The sequence below is a fragment of the Chrysemys picta genome, chromosome 18 (assembly GCF_011386835.1).
Source record: "Chrysemys picta bellii isolate R12L10 chromosome 18, ASM1138683v2, whole genome shotgun sequence".
NCBI classification, from domain to species: domain Eukaryota; kingdom Metazoa; phylum Chordata; order Testudines; family Emydidae; genus Chrysemys; species Chrysemys picta.
The window spans coordinates 17,618,778-17,645,017 of record NC_088808.1 but is presented as its reverse complement, the minus strand read 5'-3'; the positions used below and the strand labels follow the sequence as shown (position 1 = coordinate 17,645,017).

At 51.2% G+C, this 26,240-nt stretch overlaps 2 protein-coding genes across 3 annotated transcripts in view; one reads left to right on the top strand and one right to left on the bottom strand.

The window, feature by feature from the left end:
- LOC135976492 (spidroin-1-like) overlaps positions 1–26,240 on the bottom strand; it is a 925,731-nt gene that overhangs the window by 654,411 nt on the left and 245,080 nt on the right. The gene's annotated exons all lie outside the window — the stretch shown is intronic.
- The window catches only part of FAM163B (family with sequence similarity 163 member B), a 65,273-nt gene that overhangs the window by 35,688 nt on the left and 3,345 nt on the right, over positions 1–26,240 (top strand). For both annotated transcript variants that reach the window (XM_005293245.5, XM_005293246.5), the window contains one exon: positions 25,278–25,393. In XM_005293245.5, the coding sequence (XP_005293302.1) occupies positions 25,301–25,393 (93 nt within the window). In that variant the 5' untranslated portion in view covers positions 25,278–25,300. The remainder of the gene's footprint in view (positions 1–25,277; positions 25,394–26,240) is intronic.

The following is a 26,240-nucleotide window of genomic DNA, read 5'->3' as shown; positions in this document are numbered from 1 at the left end:
CACATGGCATGGGCTGTGATGTACGAGTGCACAGTGGTGCCAAAACTGATGGCGTTAGTTCAGGACCCAGTGCTGGCCTCAATAGGTCACTGTCAAAGCACTTCTCTCCCTTCTTTTTTCCGCTCTCATTTTTTCCATGTGGACTAGGGAGGAGCTGCGTCTCCTTTTCTCGCAGGCACGAACGCTGGGGCATATAGTAAGTAGAAACAGGTTTAAGCTGCAGAAGTTCCAAGGTGGATCCAAACTTCCCCAAAGTTGGGGGTGTTCAGTTACCGATTTTTGGAGCCAAGAAATTTGGACCCAACTCCAAGCTTTGCCAAAGTTCAACGATGTGCAGATCAGAGCACGGCCAACTCTCCTGATTTTATCAGAACTCGCTCAATAGTTGGTGCTTTTTCTCTAAAGCCCCTGCTTCTGGAGTCAAGTGAGAATCACAACATTCATTTTTTTTTAAAAGTACATTTCTGTACCTCATGGTTGCAGAGAAAAAGAATGAAAACAAGAAGGCAAATTTAAAAAATTCCAGAATGGCTTAAAAATCATGAGGCCTTTTTAAAAAAAAATCTCATGATTTTGGGGGCATGATTTATGATCTGTATTTGTACCAGCCCATTATGGAGACAGGAGGGAAGAAGTGTGTAGGTCCAGGATTTCAGTTCAGACCATCTTAGCTACAAGTATGTTCACAAGGGTGCAGTGGGGTTGGAAGGCTTTCCTTTTCTTCTCTGATTCTTTTCTTTTCCTTCTTTTAATGGGGGAGGGCGGGATCAATGGACTGGTCTCTTGAGTTCTGACATGGAGACACTTAGTCATTTACATGTGAGCTTTTCTGTTGCTTCAACAATCCTGAAAGGATCTCTCCTATATTATAATTATAATACTGGGCACGTACATAGTCCCTGTCATCCCAACCTCAAAGCAATGCACAGACCTCAGTTAAGTGTTACAGCATTCTGTAAAATAGCCAAAGCACCAGGCCTGACCCTGCACTCCTTACTCAGGCAAAAATCTTATTTATCTCAGGGAGACTATTGCCTGACTCGGGAGAGAAGCATCGTGCCCACTGTCAGGCCCATTTTAAAGGTAAACTGAGGCACGGCGAAGGCTTTTTTTTAAGCCACTGTAGGTTGAAACACACACTCCATCCTTAAAAGGCTTTGCAGAAGATCTGCAAGATTCCCAAGATTCTTTGCCATCTTGAGCATGATGGGTGTATTACACGTGAGTGGTTTTGTCTGTGTTTGAACTAAGCACTTGGAGGCAAGCACTGTATCTTATTACAAGGATGTGCAGCATAAAGCACAGTACCAATGCTTAGTAGATAATTACCTTTAAAGAGTCAGACCCTCACGTGGTGGGTGAAGCCAAGAGGGGCAGGCAGAGGTGGATCACTCCAACTGCACTGTCCTGTCTCTCCTCTCCCCCGAACCCTGGCACTGGGCGCTATCAGAGCCAGGATACTGGTCTAGATGGACCCTTGGTCTGACCCAGTTTGGCTGTTCTTATGTTCTTAAACTGACATATAGTTCCATTGAAGTCAATGGGCCAGATCTGCCACTGGAACAAATCCGTGTAGCTCACCGGAAGTCAATGAAGCCACATCTAGCTGAGGATCTGGCCTCAGGTTTCTGCTGCTGGCCCCTTATGCTGTCTGTGGTATTTTCAAATACATCTTTTGCCGTAGTAGCAAAATGCCAGATACGGAGGTTGTTTAAGTCTCTTCCAGATTGTCCATCACCTGTTTAGTATTTTTTCACCGCATCATAAATTTTTAAGGCCACAAGGGGCCACTCTATCCTCTAGTCTGACCTCCTGCATAACACAGGCCTGTATTAATTCCTGTTTCAAGTCCAATAGCCATCTTTGATCTAGAGTTGTGTGTTCTCCTTTTGCCATCCAGGCTGTGGCAGAGCTTCTGGACTGGTGTCCAAGCGAGAAGAAGGCCCCGCCACAGGTGTCAGGCTCGGTGCCATGGGAGTTGGCTCTGATTTTCATGCAGCTTGCAGTGCGCCTATGCCATGCACTCAGGCGCTTACCTGTCACCGGTTCTGCTGCTTAGTTCTCCAATCAAATTAACAGTGTGTGGGGGGGATATTTTATTTGCACAATGGCAATCTGCTTGTAAGGGGGGCGTGGTGGAGCCATGACTTAGCTTTTCACTGTGTGGATGCCTTTGAAAGAGAGATGCTGTCCTGCAGCCCCACCGCTTAAGTCTCAAACTTTCTTCCCCCGAAAAGCAGCGGCGGTTCTGAGGAGCTCTGGTGATCCACAGATTAAAAACTAGAGAACCACTGAACTACAGATGATTAACCTGGCCACTCTGGCCACCCTGCCCTGGCTCGCAAATGAAATCAGTTTGGGGGGTGTCAGCGTGGCCCCGTGTTTTGCCCATAGTTTGGCTGAATCAGCAGCCTCTGCTGCGTAGAAGCCCTGGGGATGCCTGGCGGGTGTCTGCAGTGCTGGACCCAATCTTCGACCGCTCCCTCCCCTACACTGCACCTCAAACATCAGCCTCTTCCTGTCACAAGCAGGAGAGCCTAGAGGAGTTAAAACACCCAGCCCCATTGAATTTGGATGCCTCAAGCCCCTAAGCACTGCTAAAAATCCCAACCTCCACCACAGCTGTTCTTGGCAAGAGTCCACCCAAAGCCTGAACAGAGCTCTGGAACCGCAAGGCCCCACGCAGGCTCCATGGCCCAGACCAGGAGCTGTGCTTGGGGCTGGGTTCTTAGACCTGCCCACCCAGGCTCATTTCTCTCTCCCAGGACCCAGGCTGATCCCTGGGGTTCTTTACAGCGTTGCTGGTTCTCAGCGTGGCTCTCCCAAGGAGCCCAGTGCATCGGGAGTCTTGACAGCTGTCGCTGAGAGTGCATGTTGAGCGTGGCCCCGCACTCAGGGAAGCGTTTTCTTCCCCTCCTTGTCACTGATCCCCTCTTAGAAGCTGGAGAATACGTTTCCTTTCCCTGCCAGCCCTGTCCTGGTGCTCTTGGGCTGAGCACTCGCTGATGGAGTTTGAAAGGAACAGGATTTGCTTGTCATTTACGCTTTTCTTTGGGGACCAGTGTCTGTGGTGATGCCAGAGCTTTGTGCCTCGCTTTATGGAGATTGCAGCACAGCAGGGAAGCATTCCCCGGGTCTCTTTGGGGCACCACCCTGTCCTTCGAAATGCCCAGCGATGCAGAGCTGAGGTGCCCAGGACAGAGAAGACCAGTGTGTTAAGGTCACTGATGGGGTCCCTGGCTTGCATGGGGACCTGGTACACAAGAGGGTTAGGATAGGGCAGCCTCCTTCCTGCTGCGAGGTGTTGCAGATGGAAAAGCCATGACCCTGTCCCCGCTTCCCTCCATGTGCATAGTGTGCATCCCCCAGGCGGCGTGGAGAGAACAGTGCGCTGCCAAAGTAGGGAGGGAGACGCCTTTGGCATCCCCCTAGCTCCACACATGACTTCCTGTGCAATTCACTTGCTGCCACAGCTTCCCTCTTCCCCCCAATATGTCCCCTCCCCTGCTTCCTCCTCCTCCCCTCACCCCCAGTCCTCCCACTCGTCTCCCCATTGTTGAGCACAACTGTCCCTGGAGCCTCTCCCCCCCAGCGTTTGTGCGCAATAGGAGGGCCTGTGTGCACGGTGGTGCCTTAATGTAACTGAAAAGGCAACCCAAAGCTCAGGAGACGATCACTACGATTGAGATATTAGCAGAACCGCAGACGCACATCACGGCGCAGTGGGAAAGCTCTAATTAGCAACACTTCAAACTCCCAGGCATCAGCATCCCCAACTGGTGGCCAGATGGCCCAGGTAGGCACGAGCGGGACTGGATCAGCGAACGCCAATCAAGTGAGATTTGCCTTCCATTCTGTCTTCTCCCTCCTATTCATTAAACAACTGGCTTGCCCCTAACAGTGCACGAATAACAACTGTTGATACTGAGCCACCTCTCCGGTCCCCCCACCAGCCGTGCTGTTGTGAGCCAGCAAGGAATTGCAAATGACACGATCCTTGCTAGAGCGCTTGAAACTTGTCGGTTTCAGTTTCCCTCCGTCAGTTTCCTTGCTGCCTATTCCTGTGGCACGGCACTGTAGGTCCGCGACCTGACATTTTTAGGAATATTGGCTCTGAATCTTATGGAATAATGCAGGCTGAAAGTGGACTGAATAATACAGGCTGGAGTTCGCGGTGCTACTGCTAAGAATCAGCCCTCAATTCTGGCTCTACAATGTCTTGTATCTATACAGTGGCCTTTGATGGCATCACCTGGCTGGCCAGAGCACTTCCCACAGAGGCCATGGAAGATATACGTGACTGTTCCAGCCACGGGTACCTACCCGTGCTTACACAGGGCTAGCGAAGCCAGCACTGTGGATGTGGCAGTGGTGGCCGGCTGGCTGGTAGGGGGGATAGCAAGGTTGCTGACAGGCGAGGTGGATTTTTTTGTTTGTTTGTTTGTTCTTTGTAAAATGTCGCTGTTGGGGAACTCGATGGGACCCCGTGCTGTGTCTTATTGCTGTTATAATACTGTAGTAGGATGGAATTCAACTGCCCTGGGCAGGTGGGAAATGGGGCCAGTATGGGCTAATGGACTGAGCACAAGAGCAGGAGCCAAGATCTCCTGAACTCTAATCTCAGCTCTGACCTTGATCAACTAGGTGGCCTTGGGTAAGTCATTTAATCCCTCTGCATCCTACTCTCCCCCACCCCCCATCTGTACAATAACAATTCCCTCCTCGACATGGTGGGCTTGGAGGTCGGGAGAATGATTTGTTTGGGCTGGGAGGTAAATTCCTTGCAGTCACCTGGGCAGTCCTAGTGGCTTGGCTAGGCCTAGGTGTGTGAGTACCTGCTCACTAATGCTAGTCGGGCCTTTAGTGTTCACACGCTGCTCACGCTTTGGTGTCACCCACTCAAGTTTGGTCCTGACTAGGAAAAGCGGCCGTGTTGAGGTGAGACTTAACGAATATAAAATAAGCCCAGCTTAAACTCGACCACTTTCCCCAGGGTAGACACAAGGTAGCGCCTTTAGCCCAATTTGAGAAGGCCAAGTTCATGCCTAGACAGGCGCATGTCTCCTAGGAAAAGTGCTTAGGTTTGGATTGAGCTTAGCTAGATCACATGAGCTGAGCCTGAGTTATATTCAGGCTTTCCCCGAGTCAAGATGCGGCCTCAGCTGCCATCCAGAGCGGCACACCCTGTGTGTGGTGTCCATGAAAGGCAGATAGCTTTGGTTACACTCAAACTGCATTAGCATCATTGTCGCTCAGCGCTTTCTCTGCCTGGGGATACACATTGCCAGGCAGGAGATGTGATATTACCTATAGTGAAGGTGTGCCAGACGCTCTCCCTACTCCTCCAAATGACCGGGAATATTTTTAGCCTTGGAAAGGCACTGGAACGAATGGTTTAAAATTATTCTAGGTTATGGTGTTTCCCAATAACACCGCTTAGCAACTCGCTTTGATTTAAAAATGAGAGGGAGTTGTTGACACCCCGGTTATTTTTTCCTCACAAGCTCACTAAATAAAGGAGACCAGATACACAAGGCAAAGGAAGACAGCAGTGTCAAGGCCACATAAATAATGGGGTGTAGTAAGTATCCACTCTGTGTTTGGAAGCAGTTCATTCCCCCTTCTCATTGAAGGCCAGATTTTCAACAGCCTGGCACCCACATTTGGGGCCAGACATTCAAAGGGGCTCAGCCCCCCGCCGCTGCCATGGAGACACCTGTGGCCAACAGAATGAGCTCCTTTGAAACTCTGGCATGTCAAGTCTAACACTGCAGAGGTGCGGCACACCCACCAATCCAACGGAGGATAAGGGGTACTATGGGTGCTCTGTTGCTTTGGAAATCAGGCCCGGCAACTAGCAAAGCGGCTGCAGGCCTGTGGCGTTCCCTTGTGCGGGTGTTGTTTCTCCTTTCTGACTTTCCCATGCCGTTTGGTGCCGGTCTGTTTTCTGTTACCTGTTGGAACGCTGCCTCTTTCCCCCGCTTCAGCAGGACTCTGGATGGGAGACCTGGCCCTGTGGACTGCTTTGGTTGAAAGCAGCCTTCCCAATTAGAAAAGCACTCGTGATTTATGCTGGCCTGCCACGTTCATATCCCAGGTCTGAACTGTGACTTGCATAGCAGGCAGCCAACTTCCCTTTATTAGGGAGAAGTCATGTTGGTCTGGTTTTCATGGAAGTTACAGCATTTGGCTCTTAGCTTCCAGGGAGGGGTGGGGATTTGGGGTAGTGGGGTATTCTGATACTTAATTTATTTTAAAAACATGTTGGACGACATACCGAGGTTGCACTCGGGAAATCGCTCCACTTCTTTCTAATAGAGCTAGACAGAGTACAGAGAGACAAAGGTCACCTGCTGAGTTGGTGGTGGAGCAGAGGACCTAGACGTTCTGCGTTCCACACTTCTGATCTCACAGTTAACCACAGTCCAGAGCTTTTGTGCATAATGCCACTTTGTACCGAAAAATACATTTTGGCACATACAGTAGCTTGGTTATTTGTTCCCAGTGCTCTGATTATTAGGCACTACTTTCATTCCCACCCTTCATGGCATGCAGACAACCGCTTGTTTATGGGTTGAAGCTACATAATAACTCCTAGCCCACATGGCATCCATATAACAGCTATGTTTATGGGGTAAATGACATAATAAGTGTGGTAGGTTGTTATTGCTGCTGGTGGTGGGTTATTTTACATTTAAAATAAAATAAGCTCTGAGCTGGAATAATCAGTAACACAGAACAACCTGTGGGTGTGATCATAAGGATATTTGTTAGGAGAATACATAACATCGGAGTTATTTAAAGTCAGGCATCTAAATTACATAATTGGCCCTTTTTAAACCCACATCTCCCACATTGCTACACAGTTTGTAGAATCCCCCTTCCTTCCAGACAACCCCACCCCGAGCCAAATAAGCCATCACTCAGGGAACTGAGCAATAGAATTGTCTCCATCAGCACAAGCCGGTGTGGTCTAGTGGTTAGTGGCCAGGCTTATGAATCAGGGGGTACAGGTATAACTCCTAGCTTTGCCAAAGACTTCCAGTGTGACCTTTGGGCCAGACGTTGGCAGCCCAAATTTCAGAAGTGATGTAGGGCACATCTGTTCTGATACACCTTTCGGCCAGATTTGCTCTTCAAGGTCCGGATTTTCAAAAGAGCTCAGCATGTTGATGGCCAAGCACTGCTTTCATTCCTAGCCCACATAGCATGCTCACCTCAGCTATATTTATGGGTTAAAACTACAATAATAACAAGCAGGCTCTGAGCACTTCTGAAAATCAGGCCCAAGGAGTCTCCAAGGGGTAGGGCACCCCGAAAACACCGGCCACGTCTGAAAATGTTGGCCTTAAAACAAAAATGATCTGTGCCTCAGTTTCCCCATTTGGGACAGCCGAGATAACATCAAGGAGGGTGCTCTGAGGGCTAGACTGTTAAAGTTGGCAGACTACTCAGGTTCTTGGATACCGAGCCCTTGAGAATTAGACCTAGAAGCAGAAAGGAAGAACTGATGAGAAACATGAAGACAGGAACAATCAGGTTTTAGGCAGCAGGGCTCTTTTCAGATATTCCCAAACTGTTCGCAGAGCATGTTTTCTTTCAAGCTTTTTTGCAATTCTTTCTCCACTCCCCCTTCTCCCATCCCCCCACCCCCAACAAAAAAATGTAAATCCTCCCTTCCTGGGCCTTCACGGGAAGGGTTATGAACCAGACACAACCTTCTTCCAAGCAGCCCGGCACAATGGTGATAGTAAACGGCCTAGAGCCAGCGTGTTAGCATTGAGCTCATCTGCCCATTGGAAATGAGCTACGTTCAGACACCTGCGTAAGCCAGCAACGCTGTCAAGGGACAGCCGGCTGGGCGTCGGACTGGTAATGAAAGACACCACGTCATGACTCGGGACAAAAATCACTGGAGCAGTTCAGTGGCGCTGTGAATTCAGATGCTTGTTTTCAGCCAGTCAGTCGGTCATGCTTGAGGCTGGCCCATTGGGTGTCCACGTTCCAGGCGGCTGGAATCCATCAACAGTGAATACCTGCATGCAGCAGCCAACGGCTCCGTGCCGGTGGGCCTCCCCTACAGAGGCTCAGAGAGCCCATCACACTTCATCCTGCTGTTTCTAAAGCTTGACGTTGGCTTTGTCCCCACTTCATCTGGTGCAGAATAAAGGAGCTGAGGCTAACGCTGGGGGGGGGGGCTGCCAGGGTTGCAAGTCAGGGCAGCTTCCAGGAACCCCTATGAGAACAAAACCCCACCTTGAAGTGATTGGAAGCCTGGCTTTTGTGGGGAGAGCAGAACCTGTCCCATCATGCAGTGCAACAGGCTAGCCAAGCAAAAGTCTTTGGGGATTGTATCTGCATCGAAACCTGATCACTTGGCCAGGTCATACCAGTGCAGTGGTGTTTTCTGTCACTTATCCTGTCTCCATGTGCTTCACACTCAGCACAGTTTGTTTTTATACGTTGTAGGGCTGGATGAGAGATGGAGTACTCCCCTCTCCCCCAAAATTATTTTTTGACGACACTGAAAAAAGCTTCATTTTCCTTCTAAATTTTTCCAAACCACATTGTTCAGGTGGTTGTTGGAAACTGAACATTTTTTGTTTTTTTTTTGCATCCAAACACAGAGGAATCTCAGCCATTTGGGCAGAAGAAGCAACCCCCGCCCATTCACCAAACAAAGCCAAGCAACTGCGTTAACGAACAGTAGCCGTGAAACGTGCTCCTTGCTTTTGGCTGGATGCTGCCCAGACTCGCACCTGAGTTGCCCCATTGGCCACAGCCAGATGGCCTGGCTGAGACTGATGGCAAAACTTGACTCCAGGGAGGCACCAACTTCAGTGACATCCAAGAGGAGGAGGAGGCTAAGTAGCTGCTGTTGCCTTCCTGGGTCTTGCTGTCCACAAGCCCGGCATTAACTGGCATCTGGCTCCGCACAGTGGTTGTGAAAGCCCCAGCCTCTCCCACTCACCCCTTGCCCAAGCTCTGCTTTCTGCCTTCTCCCCCATCTTTCCCACTCAGTCCCTGTTCAGAACTGAAGGACCGGGTCCAGTGCCCATTGGGGTCAATGACAAAACTCCCACTGACGTCAATGGGCTCTAAATGAGTTTGTCTTTAATCCAGCCCTTTGGCACCTAATGGTTCCAAGGAGACTTTTTCCTCCTCTGATGCTGTGCTCTTTTTTTGTACTGATGCTGTTTTCTTTGTGCCTTGGGTAATTTCGGTGTTTTTCACGCAGGTGTTCGGAGACGTGTTGTGCATTAGCATTGTTATGGTGGTTGTTTTTCAGCAGTCTCTGCAGTGTCTTGGTGAGGAGCTGGGACTTCGCTTTAGAAGTTCCATTTTTTAAAAATAATTGTTTTCTGTTAATGGTTGCTCAGAAAATTTCCTGCTACTCCTGGGTTATTCAGGGGGACCCAGCAAGAAGGCAGGTCTGCGGGGGTATAAGGAGGAAATTTGCTCTAGTATCTGTAAACTCCCTGGATTCTAGTTCTGCAGTGACCTTACGGTCTGATTCTTTCAGCTGGTTCTTAACCCAGCCTCGGTTTTTGCTAGTGCATAATTGTTCCTACACTGAATATTATGCAAATATTAGTGGCTAGCCATCTAACAAGCTGAGATGCAGGCACACATAGAGGAGGTAACATGCCAGCCTACTAACATTTGTGCCTGCAATTCATTGTGAGGGCAAAAATGCAGACTAAATTATTTGCAGGTGTAAAACTGCACCACAGAACTGCAGCTGTGTGTGAAAATCAGGTACTTGTACCCTCTCTGGCCCACTCTATCAATCTGTAAAGTCGAGCTATTTATCCTTACCTACTTCACTGGAGCTTGTGAGGATTAGTTAATATTTACAAAGTGCTTTGATGATGAAAAGTGTGCTATATATGCGACACCGTGGTGTTCTTTCAGCACGGATTCACCCCCTGCTGTTAGAGGGACTGTGTGATCTATGACATTTTGAATGGTTATAGTCTCTCTTTGCAGTGGTGTTGGTCCTAGGACCTGAGACAGACCAGGTGGGTGGGTGAGGTAATATATTTTATTGGATTAGTTTATGTTGGTGGAAGGTACAAGTTTTCGAGCTTCACAGAGCTCTTCTTTGGGTCCGGAGAAGGAAATCAATCCTAACAATCTCTCCCAACTCGTCTTGAGCTCAGACACACTGATTTCCTCCTGCAGGCCTGAAGAGCTTTGTGAAGCTCTGTGGCACCTTCCATCAACAGAAGTTAGTCCAATAAAAGATATGATCTCACCCACCTTGTCTCTCTCATATTCTCTCGGCAGGCAGGGTTTTTCCGGAGTGTTTTATACACCTGAGCCTGACATAACATCTGCCCCGATTTCAGCAGATGAGCATTGTTTATTGAGGGAAAAGACGTTTTCTTCCATTTACAAATCCATTAGTTTCTTTTCTTCCTCTTGACTGGAGCCACTCTCAAAATGTGCCAGGACAAGAGGGAACAAGAGAAGGTGTCTTCTGGGGGCTGGGAGCTCACGTGGCCTCTGTCTGGAGTTGGTTTCTGGTTGAATGGCAGCCCCCCCTCTCTCTCTCCAGAATGAGCAATTAACCAAACAGACCCATGTCTCTGGGCCAGAGTGAGACCAGTTACTGTGTGTCGTTAGATGCTCTATGGTTACTAGCTGCAGGAGATTCTCCTACCGCACAGTTGCTCTGTGGCCTGTATTTCTGGAACAGGGATCGGGAAGTTCTATCCCTGCTGTTGCTGTGAAGCTCCAAGGTACAGCCCAGAAGCAGGGATCTCTTCACACCAGCTGTGGGACCGTGTCACAATCCCTTAACTCGCTCTTGGTAGCTGTTCCCACCTCACAGCCATGGACCAGGCCAGGGCTTTCCTTAGGGTTACCATACGTCCAGATTTTCCCGGACATGTCCGGCTTTTTGGTCCTCAAATCCCCGTCCGGGGGAATTGCCAAAAAGCCGAACATGTCTGGGAAAATGCCGGCATCCCTGCCCCAGTTCCCTGTTACCTGAGCGGCTCCAGCAGGCTGTGAGCTGCAGGCGGATTCCCCTCTGCGGCAGCGGCTGCTGCTGCTTCCCCCAGAGACCCCAGCTCTGTGCAGCTGGAGAGCTGAACTGCCCAAGCGCTACCGGCTTCACGGTTTGCCAGGCAGCGCCCAGACCTCCAGACCCTGCGCCCCAGGCCAGGCGCTTCCCCTCCCGGGCTCCGGCTGCACTGGGGAAGCGCCCGGCCGGGAGCGCAGCGGATCTGGAGGTCTGGGGGCTGCCCGGCAAGCCATGAAGCCGGTAGCGCTCGGGCAGCTGTTTCGCATGGCTGGTGGGGGGAGGGGGAATGCGGGGCGCTCAGGGGAGTTGGAGCGGGGACTTTGGGGAAGGGGCAGAGTTGGGGGCGGGGAAGGGGCGGGGCCAGGGCCCCGTGCCGTGTCCTCTTTTTTTAAAACCTTAAATATGGTAACCCTACTTTCCTTTACGTCAGGCTCTGACCAGTGCCAGAGCCGAGCACCGAGCCTGAATGGAGATAGGCTTGCCAAATAGGAACAGCGCCTGGGGGAGTCCCGACAAACTGGACAGAGTGGCTGCATGGAGGACAGATTGTCGCGTAGGCCGATAGCAAGGGGAGCAGATGTGGATTTGGGGTTGGGGGGCGATAGAGAACCCCTGAGCACAAAGGAGAATGTCCACCTCCAACCACACGGAGTTAACATTCGGCTGCAGGCCTTTCCTCACTCTTGGCAATAAAAGAAAATGCGCTGGGTGGGGGAATGAATTTGGACAGGGAGAGTCTTCAGGCATCCACAGTAGCTCTAGGGCTCTTAATAGTACATAATGACGAGGAAGGAGCCATATGGAGTTACATTGTGAGCGGTACCTCACAGCGCCTGTGTTCCTCTTCCCAGGGCTTCTGCATAGTTTCTCCAAGACCACAGCAGAGCAGCAAAGCACTTCCTTTTACCAGTGTGTTTATTACTAAATGTATGAATCTGGGAGCCCGTGGAGCGTGAAATTAGGAACAAATGTAAAGGCGGTCTAGACAGGAACTATTCTGCTTGTGGGCCTCCATATGCTGCGCTTTTCTGTTCTTTTTTCCCCCCTCACACACTGGAGAGTTTAAAGCTTCCAGGTATATGCTGTTCATAAGACAATATGTTTAAAAAAACGGCAAACTCCAAATGGCCTCAGGTATAACTGAGGGGTGCTTAAGAATTCCAAAGTTCCTGACGTGGGATTTTCCTAGCTATGCTGTATACATGGCTGGCTGCGTGTAGCTTTGTGTTTGAAAGCACAGGCCACAGGGGAAGCAGGACCATGTGCTATCTTTCATTACTGATGCCACGAGGGAGGGAATGGTCATTTAATTAATGAGAGGCGAAAGAAAGGAAATCAGCATCAGCATCAAAATACGTAGAATGTACTTGTATTTGGGGAATCTCAAAGCACGTTACAATGACGGGTTGATAACTTTATCCCCCTTTTAAAGATGGGGAAACTGAGGTCCAGAAAGGTGAAGTGCCTGGCCTGAAGTCATGCAGCAGTGTCATGGGATAGACTCCAGTCCGGACTCCTGATCCCTTTGCTTCAGCCACAGGACATAGATGTCCTTTCATGAGTGGATGGTATGTGACCATCCCTTATTAATCAGTTACCTTTCCTTCCAGGAGAGAGTATTCATTGCAAAGCCCAGCCTGTGAGAGCACAAGGGCACAGGCTTCCCGGGCAGGGCAATGGAGTGAACCGGCAGGGAAGGGGTAAAATGAGGAGGATGTTCTGGCAGGTTGGCCATCACAAGACAATTGTTTGGGGCAGGATGACCCCAAAGGTCTGACTCTCCTTCCCCCTCCACCAGTGTCAGTCAGGAAGTCAGTGGAGATAGACCAGCTTGAAATTGGTGAGAGAAGACTCAAGCCTAGGGTATGCTGAGTTTAGGGATTCTGTGATCCTTACAGAGCCCCACGATTATTTCTCAGACCTCCTTATGGGAAGAGAGGCTGTTGGGTGACACAAGCTGCATCGGACTTGAAAGAGAAGCAATCAATATATATATGCACTGGAGATGAAACGAGTCTATGGAATCTTCCGGCATGTCACTGAATTGCTGGGATCTGCCCCTCACTCTTTCTCATCCCCAAATTGGATCTCTGCAGATTTTCCCCCTTGGGGCACCAGGTTTCTGTGTTCCTTAAACATCCCGAACTCCGATGAATCAAGAACTGAATTTGGCCCAGTTTTTAAGGACAGCCAATGGCCAAGATTTTCAGAAGGGTCCAGTGATTCTGTGGGCCCAACGTACGACACGTCTCAGGAACAGCCGAGCACTCTCCCTCCCCCCCCCCCGGGAAAATCAGGCACCTTTAACAGGTCTCAAGTTGGAAACCCCAGAAAGCAAAGCACCTAAAATCATTAGCCACTACTGAAAACTTTGGCCTATTTGGTCTGCTGGCGGCAATGTTTATGATGCTATTGGCAGCCCAGTTGTAAGAGACTGTAAATTAATCTCTACTCTGAATAAACAATCGCAACTTGACATTTACCCTTTAAAAATGAATGGTGTTTAACCATTGAACGTTCAAGTTAGAGGAGACCAATGTCCAGCTGCAGGGAGACGGCCAGGCAAATCCCCCTTTCACTTACAGAGTCACACAAGGGTTTGCGTGGGTGAGAACAAGGGCAAACTTTGCCCTGAGGTTTGACCTATGGCCATTGCTGGGGGGAAGTCATGAGCTACCCCCCTTCTGTGTGCAAGAGGGGGTCAGCCACTCCCACAGTAACAATTCCCGTCCTGCCCCTTCCCCAGGACCCCAAGGAGCCTGAAGCTTGTTTGAGGGTCTGATGGATCCCCAGTGGAGAGGGAGTGAGGACTGGGCAGACAGGGGCCCAGAGGTGGGCAGAGGAGATGCTCTGTGCCACATCCAGCTGTGTGGAGTGTAATACAACCAGTACACTCACTGAGGGGGGGTGTCCCTGTCAGGGAGACTGTAATACAGCCACACTGCCAGGATGGGGAGCCCTGACCTCCTCCTGTCCCCATTCCCCCTTCTCCTCCCCCGCATCCACATAGGTCCTAGAGACTGGAGGGTGGGCCTGTGACTGTTCCAGGTGGGAGGTGCAGGGCATCCAGGCCCTGTCAGGGAGATGTTAGTCTGTGCTCTCCTAACTTGCCACTGCCCTACTCCAGCTCAGCCAGTGGGATCTGCAGGACCGCCTCCCAGACAGGACGGGTTGGGACTGAATGGGTGTGTTTAAAATCTAGGCTGGCCCCTTTACTGCTCAGAGTGCCTGGGCAGCTGTGTGAATCTGCACGTATCTGAGCTAAGCCGTCCTAGCTGCCCATGGTGCGGGGCAGCAGGGGTGCTGATGGCCCCTCCTTTCCCAGTGCTGGTAGAACAGAGTCCTGCTCTTAGGACGGAAAAATCCAATGCACTGCTACAGACTAAGGATGGAAGAATCCCATGCACTGCTACAGACTAGGGACCAAGTGGCTAGGCAGCAGTTCTGCAGAAAAGGACCTAGGGGTTACAGTGGACGAGAAGCTGGATATGAATCAACAGTTTGCCCTTGTTGCCAAGAAGGCTAACGTCATTTTGGGCTGTATAAGTAGGAGCATTGCGAGCAGATCAAGGGATGTGATCATTCCCCTCTATTTGGCATTGGTGAGGCCTCATCTGGAGTATTGTGTCCAGTTTTGGGCCTCACACTACAAGAAGGATGTGGAAAAATTGGAAAGAGTCCAGCAGAGGGCAACAAAAATGATTAGGGGGCTGGAGCACATGATTTATGAGGAGAGGCTGAGGGAACTGGGATTATTTAGTCTGCAGAAGAGAAGGCAGAGGGGGGGATTTGATAGCTGCTTTCAACTACCTGAAGGGGGGTTCCAAAGAAGATGGAGCTCGGCTGTTTTCAGTGGTACCAGATAACAGAACAAGGAGCAAAGGTCTCAAGTTGCAGTGGGGGAGGTCTAGGTTGGATATTAGGAAAAACTTTTTCACTAGGAGGGTGGTGAAGCACTGGAATGGGTTTCCTAGGGAGGTGGTGGAATCTCCATCCTTAGTGGTTTTTAAGACACGGCTTGACAAAGCCCTGGCTGGGATAATTTAGTTGGGGTTGGTCCTGCTTTGAGCAGGGGATTGGACTAGATACCTCCTGAGGTGCCTTCCAACCCTGATAGTCTATAATTCTGTGCACACAGGCACTCCCAGAGGCGTGTGGTCGGGGGCAGGTGCTTGTCAGCGTTCTCCCCTGGTATGTATTTTGCTGAAGGAGCACTGCGTTCCCTGGGCACGGTGCGTAGAGATTTGACCATGCCGTTCCATCGGGCTGGGGCAGAGGAACTGCTGCTCCAGTTGGACATTCCCCCCTTGTAAGGGAAAACCCGGGGCAAAGCTTTTAAAGTGAGCATGGTCCAGAGGGAGAAATTACCAGTGACGTGCAATCCACATCAGATTGGCCTGGCTTGGGTCATGGAACCTCCACTCCCCTGCTGGAAAGCAAGGAGACAGGCAGACAGACAGCCGCAGCCTCCTGCTTACTCCACAAGGGGATACGTGGACAGGCGCCGGGAGGTTGCAACCATCATGCCCTGCCCATATGGCTAGAGAAGGGGAGGGGCATCCCAGCTAGATTGGAGGGGGCTGGCGATGTGGAACAGCTGGAGCACCCCGATTTACTCCATGCAATGGACATTTTCTGCCATTAGGCTATAAAGACAATAGACCAATTTCATCCCTGGTGTAATGCCCATTATTTCACTAGACTTGCACTAGGGATGCCTTTGGCCCAGCATTCTGGCACTGAAGGCAGCCTGAGGAGCTGGGAATGGAGCTCACAGCTCCTAACTGAATACGCAGCTTTCCACTGTGCCATACCCGAAGGGTCATTGATTTTCAGTGGCACTAGACTCTTGTGTGGGCAGGGCCGGCTCTACTGTTTTGCCGCCCCAAGCAGCGCGCCGAATTGCCGCTGCGGACGGCGGGGGCAGTCCGGGTGCCGTTAGGGCAGCACACGCATTTCCGCGGCGGCAGCAATTCGGCGGCAGCTTCTGTCCTCAGCTGAAGACAGAAGCTGCCGCCGAATTGCCACCGCTGCCGCAACGCGCGTGCCGCCCTAACGGCACCCGGACTGCCCCCACCATCCGTGGAGGCAATTCGGCGCGCTGCTTGGGGCGGCAAAAACACACGGACTGCCGCCCCTTGCAGATTGCCGCCCCAAGCACCTGCTTGGAATGCTGGTGCCTGGAGCCGGCCCTGCATGTGGGCACATCACAGCTGAATATGGGATTTAGGCTCCTAAGCACTTCGGTGCTTTTGACCATGTCCCCCTCAGGCTGTGTTCAGGTAAGACGCCCATTCACGCCAGTGCGGGATGTCAGGAGTTGGCCCGGCCCTCACCCTGTGGAAGCATCATGCCAGACGGCCTGCAGACCCAGCAGAGAGCAGCACCATAAATTACACACACTCCTACAGTCCCATTCAGCACCAGCATAAAATATGATACTGCTTTCTCCAGTCAGTACTTACCAACGTTAGCAGGACTGTCGGTTTATTTTCTTTGGAATCCAAACAAATCCTTAACAGATAAGGCTGATTTTCCTCTGGTGCTGTAGTAATTTGCGGGGGGGGGGGGGGGGGGCGGGGGTTGTGTTAACCTGCTGCAGGCCAGCTGCGTTAAAGCACTTCTGAAGGAGGTGTTCAGAACAGGCGTGCTCTGGGTAATTTACATAGTTCAGCTGCGCCCTGTCCTACGCTCGCAGCACTAGAGGGCTGCTAAAGATGTTATTGCAGGCGGGTGGGCTGACAGAGATGTTCCTGTTCTGGCTGGTACGCGTGCAAACACTGGGGCCGCTCTCAGTAACTCCTCTGCCACCCCGAAGATGGCAATGCAGCTACACCAGCGCCAGCCAGAGCGTTATAGGTGGAACACCACCTATGGGAAAGCTTGCCGAAGTGTTTTTATTCCATTTATACAGCTATAGATTAGATAAATATATGATACAAGAGGGAGGTGACAGATTCTCTGCTGCTGTCAATTACCACAGGTCCATTGTCTCCATCAGAGATGTGTCAGTTTACACCAGCTGAGAATTTCACCCAACCGCTGCCTTTCCTAGGTCAGATGACAGAGGAACTGGTGGCAGTGTTATCCGACAGTGCTTGACTTCCAGCGATATCATCCCACTTGATTCTTCCAGCTGGGGTTCAAACCTGGCTAGGACTCTGGGACCATTGGTAGGTGATGATCTCAGCTTTGGGGAGAGAGGTCAAATTAGATACAGCTTTCAGCCCTAGGTTTCTGCTGATCTGCCTGCAAGCCTGGCCCGGGGAGATGGACAGAGCAATGATGGGAGGTGAAGTGGCTAGGCTGTGCTGCACGGAGTTCCCACAGGGATGCTTTTATTCCCTCCATTGGGACAGCAGGATCGAGACACTGAGCCAGCTGGCTTTTTTGTTTTGTTTAACCCAGTGATTACCCTTGGGAGGCTGTTACAAACGGGGCCGTGGCCGCCTTCTGAGCAGGGCCCTGTGTGAGCAAGCCCAGGCCTGGAGCCTGTGCTGAAATTCTCGACTCCTGGGCTTCTCTGTTGCCAGCTGATGCTGTAGCGTATGCATCTCCGTTGCTCTCACACGTCAAAGCCCAAGCAGGCTCATGTAATAAACTCAGACCTGTCGGCCTTTTTTTTCTCTTGCCAGACCCGTCTCTTAGGTCATAGGCCTGCTGAAGGAACCAGGTTTCTATGTTTGGATGCTCCCCTGTCCCAAGCTCAGCTGTGGGGGTGTCCAGTGGAGTGGCTGGAGGAACACCACAATTCGGCTGCTATCCCCCTGATCCAGAGAAGGGCTGTAATGTCAATAGGAGCTCATCACCTCTTGGGACCTATCCCAGGTATCACAGAGCTCTACTCCCTGGACTGGGTATGACCTGGCACTGAGAAGCTAACGTCTACAGGACAGTTGCATTTGGACCTGGTGTTGGAGAAAGACATTTTGCATGTTACTGCACTACCTGAAAATCCGGGCACCTCCCGAGCATTTGCTCTGCGCTTGAAGGAAGCTGTGGTGGTGCTGTGCCCCTGGGCTGAGCTAGGATAACTGAACCCAAGCAGGGGGAGGCAGATGTGCGCAGCCCAGCTCGCATCATGGAGCAAACCAGTGTGAGCTCAGCAGCAGAATTAGAGGCCTCAAGGTATTTAAAAGGGTCTTTTACCTTTTTAACCGGCAGGATGTTCTTAACAAGGACTAAAGACTTGATACGGTTAAAGGCCGAGAAAGCTGCAGGTTCGGTGGGGCCACGTGGGCCCTTGTACAGCACTTGGCTACCGTCTCCTGACAAAAGCAAAAAGGAAAAAATGGCGGGGAAAGAAAAACCGCAGGACAGGTTCATTATGATGTTTTATACATGAGGAGCATGAAGCTGATTTGGACAGGGCTCTTGTCAGCTGGTCAGGCCTCCCCACACTGCCCCCCTGCATGCAGCTTGCTTAATGCTCCCAGAGGCTCCAGGTACCCGAAGGCCAAGTAGCGCTTTCATTACTGACGTGCAGTCAGCCGTTCCAAGGTGCCGCCAGCTGGCACTGTGCTCCGAGCTGGAGGCATGGGTGGGAGGCTGTCCAGAACTCTGGGGGGTGGGGGGGGGTGCGCGTGTGTGTGTGCATGTACCAGCCTGTGTCTGTGATGCTAGGGAGGTTCGCGTCCAAACCAAACAATCCCTTACTTTCTTCTCACAGCTTTTCAGTCCCGCTGTGGGGCGAGCTGAGTTGTGGTTCAGGAGGGCTCAGAAGTGCTCCTGTGGCGTGTCCGAGCCTGTCCCAGCTGACAGGACAGGCCCAAGTCCCACCTTACCCAAGATGATTTGTCTAGGTAACAGGAAAATATTTAGCAGGGCACCGGAATGAGCAGAGTGAAGGAGAGATGCTGTTAGCTCACAGAGACACTGGATTTGCTGTCTCCAAGCCGGTCATTGGTTAGCCCCAATATCCTGCCTGGCCTTAAACCTGCTTCAGAGGTTGCTGACCCAACCCCTGCATTATAAACATAAGCGCCAGCTCCATAGCCCAGTGGAGATCGTGGGTGTCTTTCCATCAACTTACTGGGCTTTGGATCAGACCCATGGGCCCTAATTTTGACCCCCCAGATCCACATGTGGCTCTTTGTGAAGCAGGCGAAGGAGTGGGTCAATGGAAAGGGGCAGGACTGGGGCAGGAACAGAGAGAGGGTGCCCCCGGCCCGGGCAGCGTTGCCCCCACCAACTCCACAGTGACCTCAGTGAGCCTGAGGTTTTCCAGCAGAGCCCCCATGGCGTGTGTGACGGAATGCACCCCTGTATTCCCACTCGACGCACGATTGTAATAATCTTTGTACACAGCAGAGTGAGGAGACCTGACCAGCCGGAAGGGAAAACACAGGCAGCACAAACAGGTGAAAAAAATACCAGCAGGGAACAACCTTCCACACAGACTCTTTCCTCCTAGTTCCCAGCTGGAAATGTTTTTCAAGAGGAGGACTGAAACTATAAAAAGTAAAGGCAGACACCCCCCTCTCTCTCCTTGCCCATCACATTCCCTGCACCTAAGAAGACAAGGAGAATGGCGGTTGGACTTGGGAAGGGGGTGTGACCTGAAGCGTTTGGTCAGGAACCATGTGGTGAGAAATTTTGCTTGACTCTTAATACATTTGGTTAAGTCAGGCACTATTTTATCTTTATTTTTCTTGTAACCATTTCTGACTAGTATGTCTCATTATTTGTACTCGGACTCTCTCCCTTTGTCATTAATAAACTTGTTTTATTGCATCACCTAATCCAGCGTGTTTAGGTTAAAGTGTCTGGGTAACTTCATTTCTCGTGATAAGCTGGTGTATGTTTATTTCTTTAAAGCAATAATGAACTGAATCTTTCTGGACTGTCTGGGAGAGGGCTGGACAGTGCAGGACGTACAGTTCTGGGGAGAAGGTCCTGGACTGGGAGTGTATTGGGGGTCACCCTGCGGTATAAGCAAGGCTGGTGAAAACCAGAGTGTGATTGGCAGGCCGTAGGGCGACAAACACATGTGGGAGTGGCCTGCGTGGTGGTGGCGGGTTGTGAGCAGTCCAGGTTGGAAGCTACAACAGCTAGTCACTGCAAGGCACCCCAAGACACAGCCCTCAGTGGTCTGGATTACACCCGGGTACATCACAGACTGAAACACCCTCTGGGGCGGCGGAGTCCGTGACAGTGGGTTCCATTGGAACCACTAATAGCTGCACACACGTTGCCAATCTAAGCGCCCCACTTACCAGTGTTATAAGCTAAGGGCCACATCCAGCCACATCCAGCCACAGGTGCTGACTTTTCCTTTTCCCGCTGGGTGCTCCATCCCTGCTCTGCCCTGATGCTCCGCCCTCACTCTGCCTCTTTCCACCCACTCTGCCCCCTCGCCTGAGCCTCCCCCCCCCCCGCCTGCCACTCACACCTCTGCAAACCCTCTCCCCCAAGTGCCTCCCACCAGCTGCTCACTGATCAGCAGCCAGTCCTGGGGCCCCAGCACCACTGTGGCTGGTGGGTGCTGAGTAACCCCTCTTTTTTTCCATGGGTGTCCACCATCGCCTATAGGTCAAGACACATGCTCCCATGTAAGCACTTAATACAGTTTCTAATAGGTAAAGTCCAGTCCAACTCCCGTTAAAGTCAATGATGCAAAGATGTCCCACTGACTTGGGTGGATCGTATCGGCACCTATGCATCCAGCCATGCACAGCGTCAGCGCCTATGCATCCAGCCATGCATGCATAGGGGATTAGTTGGGGATTGGTCCTGCTTTGAGCAGGGGATTGGACTAGATGATCTCCTGAGGTTCCTTCCAACCCTGATATTCTATGATTCTATGATTCATTGACATCAGTGGGGACAGGAGGGGCCCCGGTGACTGTAATGTAACAGACCTCAGACACTCTGATTTCCTTCCCCAGACCTGAAGAAGAGCTCTGTGTAGCTCAGAAGCCTGCACCTTCCACCCCCAGAAGATGGCCCTGTAAAAGATATTCCCGCACCCACCTAGGCTGTCACGGAACAGAACAGTCATGTTGCATTTCTTGTCCCTGGAGTTTTCTCTCTCTCTCCCTGTTGCTTTGAGAGAGAGGAAGGGAACCGGATTCAACTGGCAGGATGGCATCAGGCGCAGCGTTCCTCATCAGCCAAACAGAGGAAGCGCTGAGCCCCTGTTCCGTGACCATTCTGCTCACCCCAGTTTCCAAGTCATCTTACAACGGACACTTTTGTGGGAGGCTAGTGAGTAGCCTAGTGGAAGAAATGGGTGTTCCTGACCTGCTCTCACCTGGTGCTGGACCCACAAGGTAGTGATATGTGTATAAAGCAGGACCTGATAGCTTAGAGCTAAAGTAGCCACTGCTTTAGTCCAGTCTCAGTCCAGCTCAGTAGCTTGCTCAGTATTTTACCTTCTCAGTATGCCAGCCTAAACCATTGCAGGACGCAGATACTCAACCTTCACCCAGGGAGAGAGAGCGAGAGAGAGAGCAAATCGTCATTAGAAAGGATTTGTGTGGAAACTTTTTGGAAAAAAACAACCACACACCAACGAGTGAGGGAAAAAAGAGTGGTCAAAGGAAATTGGTGATATACTGATGTCAAGCAAATATGCAGGCAGGTGCCAGGCCCAGGCTAAATTACAGTCTTTCCATTATTCAAAATGCAATCCATCATAGCCATGCCATCAAGGCCTGGCTTGGCAAAAATGGTTCGAAAGCGCTTTGAACAATATGTTCATTTTCACCAGCTCAAACTAGGAAATGGCCAGGGGGGCAGCTTGCCTCTCCCCACCCCCAGCCTGGGACACCAAGTCTTGGCATCATTTCTTGAGGCAAAGCCACTCCCTAGAACGGGTGCTTGAATCCATCCCCAGGCCTGAAACAACATGGTATTGGAATCTGGACTCTCTGGCATTGTGTGTGTGTGTGCCCTCTACTCATCCAAAGGTTAAAATTGTATATGAACAGCACGTGGGCGTGCATGCACACACATTTATGCATTGCTCATACAAAGGCATGAGTTACATAATTTAATGCATCTATTTTTGCAAACTGAAGCTCTGCAAATGAACTGGGCTATTCCCGAGTGCATCATAGTAGTTCCAGTTATTCCAAATTAAAGTCCACATTATTTTCATATGGAAAATAGATCACAGGCTCAGAGGCAAACTGACTCAATTCAAATTCTTTACTGTATAAAGCTCTTCCACTCTCTCTAACATTGAAGCTATAAATCTTAGCGCAAGCGAGAGCCCGTCACGCTAGGTAATATTGCTGTCATTGTGATGGGTACACAGGACAGACTGTGAATTGTCTATGATGTCCTGCTGAGACCACATTGGTCTAATTTACAAGGCAGAAGGTTTTTTTTCCTTCCCAGGGGTCCCGTCTTCTGGGATGCTGAATAGCCCTCACTGATATTTGAAAGTGTGCCGCCCCCTGTAGGATCAGGGCCTTTCTTTGAGGGTTTGGCCAAGGGTGATTCTAAAAAGTATAGCCCTCTTTTGTAGAATATAAATATAATCATAGTATACATTATGCAACTATGGTTCGTCATCACCATTGCCCACTCAGCTGCTCCACCATATGGGGAAGAGGTTGTGATGGTCTCAGCGGACATGCATGGCTCAGCCTAGCTATGACCTGTAACAGCTGGCAAGCCAGCCATTCGTTGTTTACCTTCTTACAGTTGCCATTCATTTGCCTCCATAAATGAAGGCCATGTGGTTGCCTTGTCCCCTGGGCCACCAGGCCAACCCATGGACGCGTTAACTGTCTCATGCTCTTCACGATGCCCTGCATCGGCTTCACTTACTTTCCTGCCAGGGTGTTTTACTTTCCATAGTGAAACAACCCAGTCCTGTAACCCTTAGTCAGTGAGTAGTGCCACTGACGTCACTAGCGCTACTCGTGGGTAAGAGTTTGCAGCATCGGATCCTGAATCAGGGCACAACTGCCTTTGGCATTTTTCTGGGTGACACTCAAGATGCTTACGGGTCTCCTGTTTTGTCTTGTCTGCTGAGCGGTGCTTTATTGCAAGGTTGAGCGGTGGTTTGTTAGTCTTTCTTGGGGTTTCTCAAAGCTCCATAATTTGCAATGGCGCCCCCAGTTATTAGTGCAAGTGATCAAGGTTTGGATGTATAATCATTGTTTTGTTTTATTAATACACCAGCTTATCTGTAAAGGCAGAGACGCCCCGTGCCTGCCGATAGTGGGGGAGGGCAGCCAGCTTCAGCAGCGTTACTGAGCGTGCTCAGTCTGTGTGAGCATGCTCAGTACAAGCCCAGCAGCAAATCTGGAGGGGCCCATGACCCCCCACCCCAAAGGCATCGCCTCCGTGTAACGATCAACAATGTACTCGCCAGTGTTATCAGGCTAGACTGGGCAACTGTTACATTGCTGCACCCTTACGCACTTGAGTAGGCCTTTGAAATTAACAGAGAGCCAACTCCTTTTTTGAGCCATAATGCAGGAGGGGCCACTTTTAAAACACATTAGACTTAGGGGACAATTAAAATACAGTAGCCTGGACCAAATCATCGTGAACCTGAAATATATTTTTTGCTTCCTTTGGAAATGAGTCGCATACGCTGCTGAACCGTAGTGAGGCAGATACAAAGGCCCTGCATTTTGTTCAGCAGAACCACATGGACGGGACGCTTCCAATGTGTTTCTAGTGAGTTTTATATTGTAAGACACTGCGACACATTCTCTTACCTGCACAACCATCAATGGCATCCCTGAGCAGAGAATTTCGCTCGTCTCATTATATGATTTTTTTTATATGGAGTTAACCAGCCCAGAGAATCATTAAAATTTTCCCTAGACTCCAAGTCATAGACATTTTTTTTTTCCTACCTGTTGGCTGCCGGGACACACATTAAATCTTACATCTACTGTGTGGTTACTTTTTCCATCCTCCCTTCATACAGCTGCCAGGTGGCACTTGGCGGGACTCAGGGTGATGGGTGATACCAGCTCCATCATGTTCAGCCTAGTAGCTGCTGCCAAGCCAACATCACAGTGAAACAAGTAGATATGCACAGATTGGTTCCAGATGGATTTTACAGGCCTTTGTTTGGCTTCAGGGAAGGCAGCCTGCCGGCCTGCCCCGCAACCCTGATAATGGGCCTGATCCTGAGGCCCACGCACCAACCCCAGAGAAGTCAAGTGGCCAAAGCTCGCAGTCCCATTAACTTAGCTGGGCGTTTTGCTGGAGGAAAGACGTCAGGCTTTGCTCTACCGAGCTGTGTGTACTTAAGGGACAGCAGGATGAAGCCTGGTGTGTGTACTGTCAGCCAGAACCCAAATAAGCAGTGGGCCAGGCACTTCTTTGTGAGTGTGCCTTCCTACCGCGCGCATGGACAGCAGGCACCAGACAGAAAACCAGCTGGCTGCACCAAAGTGGGCAAAGTGGAAGACGCATCACGGACTTGCTGGCGATCCTGTGCTAGCTTGAATTGCCAGTTAGCGCACGCAGGGTCAATGGCTTGACAGGCTTGTGTCAAAGACAGGAAACTGTACAGAACTTGGTCTAGAGGCTTCAGATGGCGCCGTTCTCTCTACTGGCATTTGACTTTGTTATTGCAGGAAATCTAGGTGCTTCATCCCGTTACACCAGGCTGGGTTAAGGTAATCAGGGGCCACAGGAGACATGTGGGTTCCCTGTAGCCCCTCCCCATGGGACCTTGGCCAAAAGCACAGCCCTGCTCCATGGCCACCCACACACCACCTGGCTCACAAAGCCAGAGGTCACATGAGTCATAGTTCAAGGGGCTTGCCTCTGGCCTGTCAGTCAGGGGAACAGAGCCCATTCCCCTTCCCACAAGTGAGCCTTGCCTTGGCCCTTAAGTCACAGCCATGGCGGAGCCTACTCCAGGAAGTTCTAGCTGTCACCATTCCTGTTTGCTGCTATCCCTAGTGGCCCTGCATCAACATGGTTAAAAAAAAAAACCCACCAGCAAATTCAGTATTAAGCAGTCTCAGGATGGGCAGACTGGGCAACGCTCAAGGGGTGAATGGCCACCGCTCCGCTTGCCCCACTGGCGCGCTAGCACGGGGTGGGGTGGTGCTGAATGCTGGGCTCCTGCCCCAAAGAAGGGCGTAACCCACCAGAGCTGGGTTTTCCGTCGGGGTCAGCCCCCTGCATGCCCTGGGGCACAGTGAGTGCTGGTAGGTGCTGAGCTGCCCCTCTCCCCCTGTTTTTTGCTTGGCTGCAGTAGAAATTTGTATGAGGCTACTGCCCATTTATCCTGTGTTTGAACGCCTGTTCTGTCTTCCAGGTTGTTAATGGAGAAGAGGTCGAATGACAGCCGGGACCGTGGTCATCACAGGTGGAATATTAGCGACTGTCATTTTGCTTTGCATTATAGCAGTTCTCTGCTATTGTAGGCTTCAGGTACTCCTCACGGGGTTGCACGTCAGCCCATGCTTCTTTGTTTCAACGTGACAGAGACTAGTTTGTACAAGGGCTGCCCGGCCTGAGAGGCAGCTGACACGTGAGGGGCGGGAGAAGGGACATGAGATTGAAGGGGCTTTTGGTGAGAGGGGACAGGAACTGCTTCTGGCGGGGGCAAGTTCATTCCTGATGAACTCCAGTCACCAACGTGTTTGGAGCGACATAAGGTGCAGCACCGGTGCAGGTGCCCTTGCAGAACTATGACCCATGAACATAGAGAAGTCCCTGCTCCAGGGAGCTGACAGGCTAAGCACAGCAGGAATGAATGTGGGTTGAAGTGTTTATTGGCCCTTGTGAGTCAGGCTCTCAACCCTTTAAGTTCTGGCCCTTCACTAAATTGGCTCAAACTTGATGTCATGGTGGGGGGAGGGTAGGGTTACCATATCTAACAAATAAAAAAAGAGGACCCTCCACAGGCCCTGGCCCCGCCCATTTCCCAACCCCAGCCCCGCCCCAACTCCGCCCCTTCCCTGCCCTAACTCCGCCCCCTCCCACTCCCAGCCACGCGGAAAGGGCTGCCCGAGCACTACCGGCTTCACGGTTTGCCGGGCAGCCCCCAGACCCTGCGCCCCCGGCCGGCGCTTCCCCAGCGCAGCTGGAGCCCGGGAGGGGAAGCGCCCAGCCGGGGGCGCAGGGTCTGGAGGCTGCCCGGCAAACCGTGAAGCCGGTAGCACTTGGGCTTCGGGCAGCTCCCTTGCCTCTGGACCCTGTGCCCCCAGCCGGGCACTTCCCCTCCCGGGCTCCGGCGGCGCAGGGTCCGGAGGCATGGGGGCTGCCCGAAGCCGGT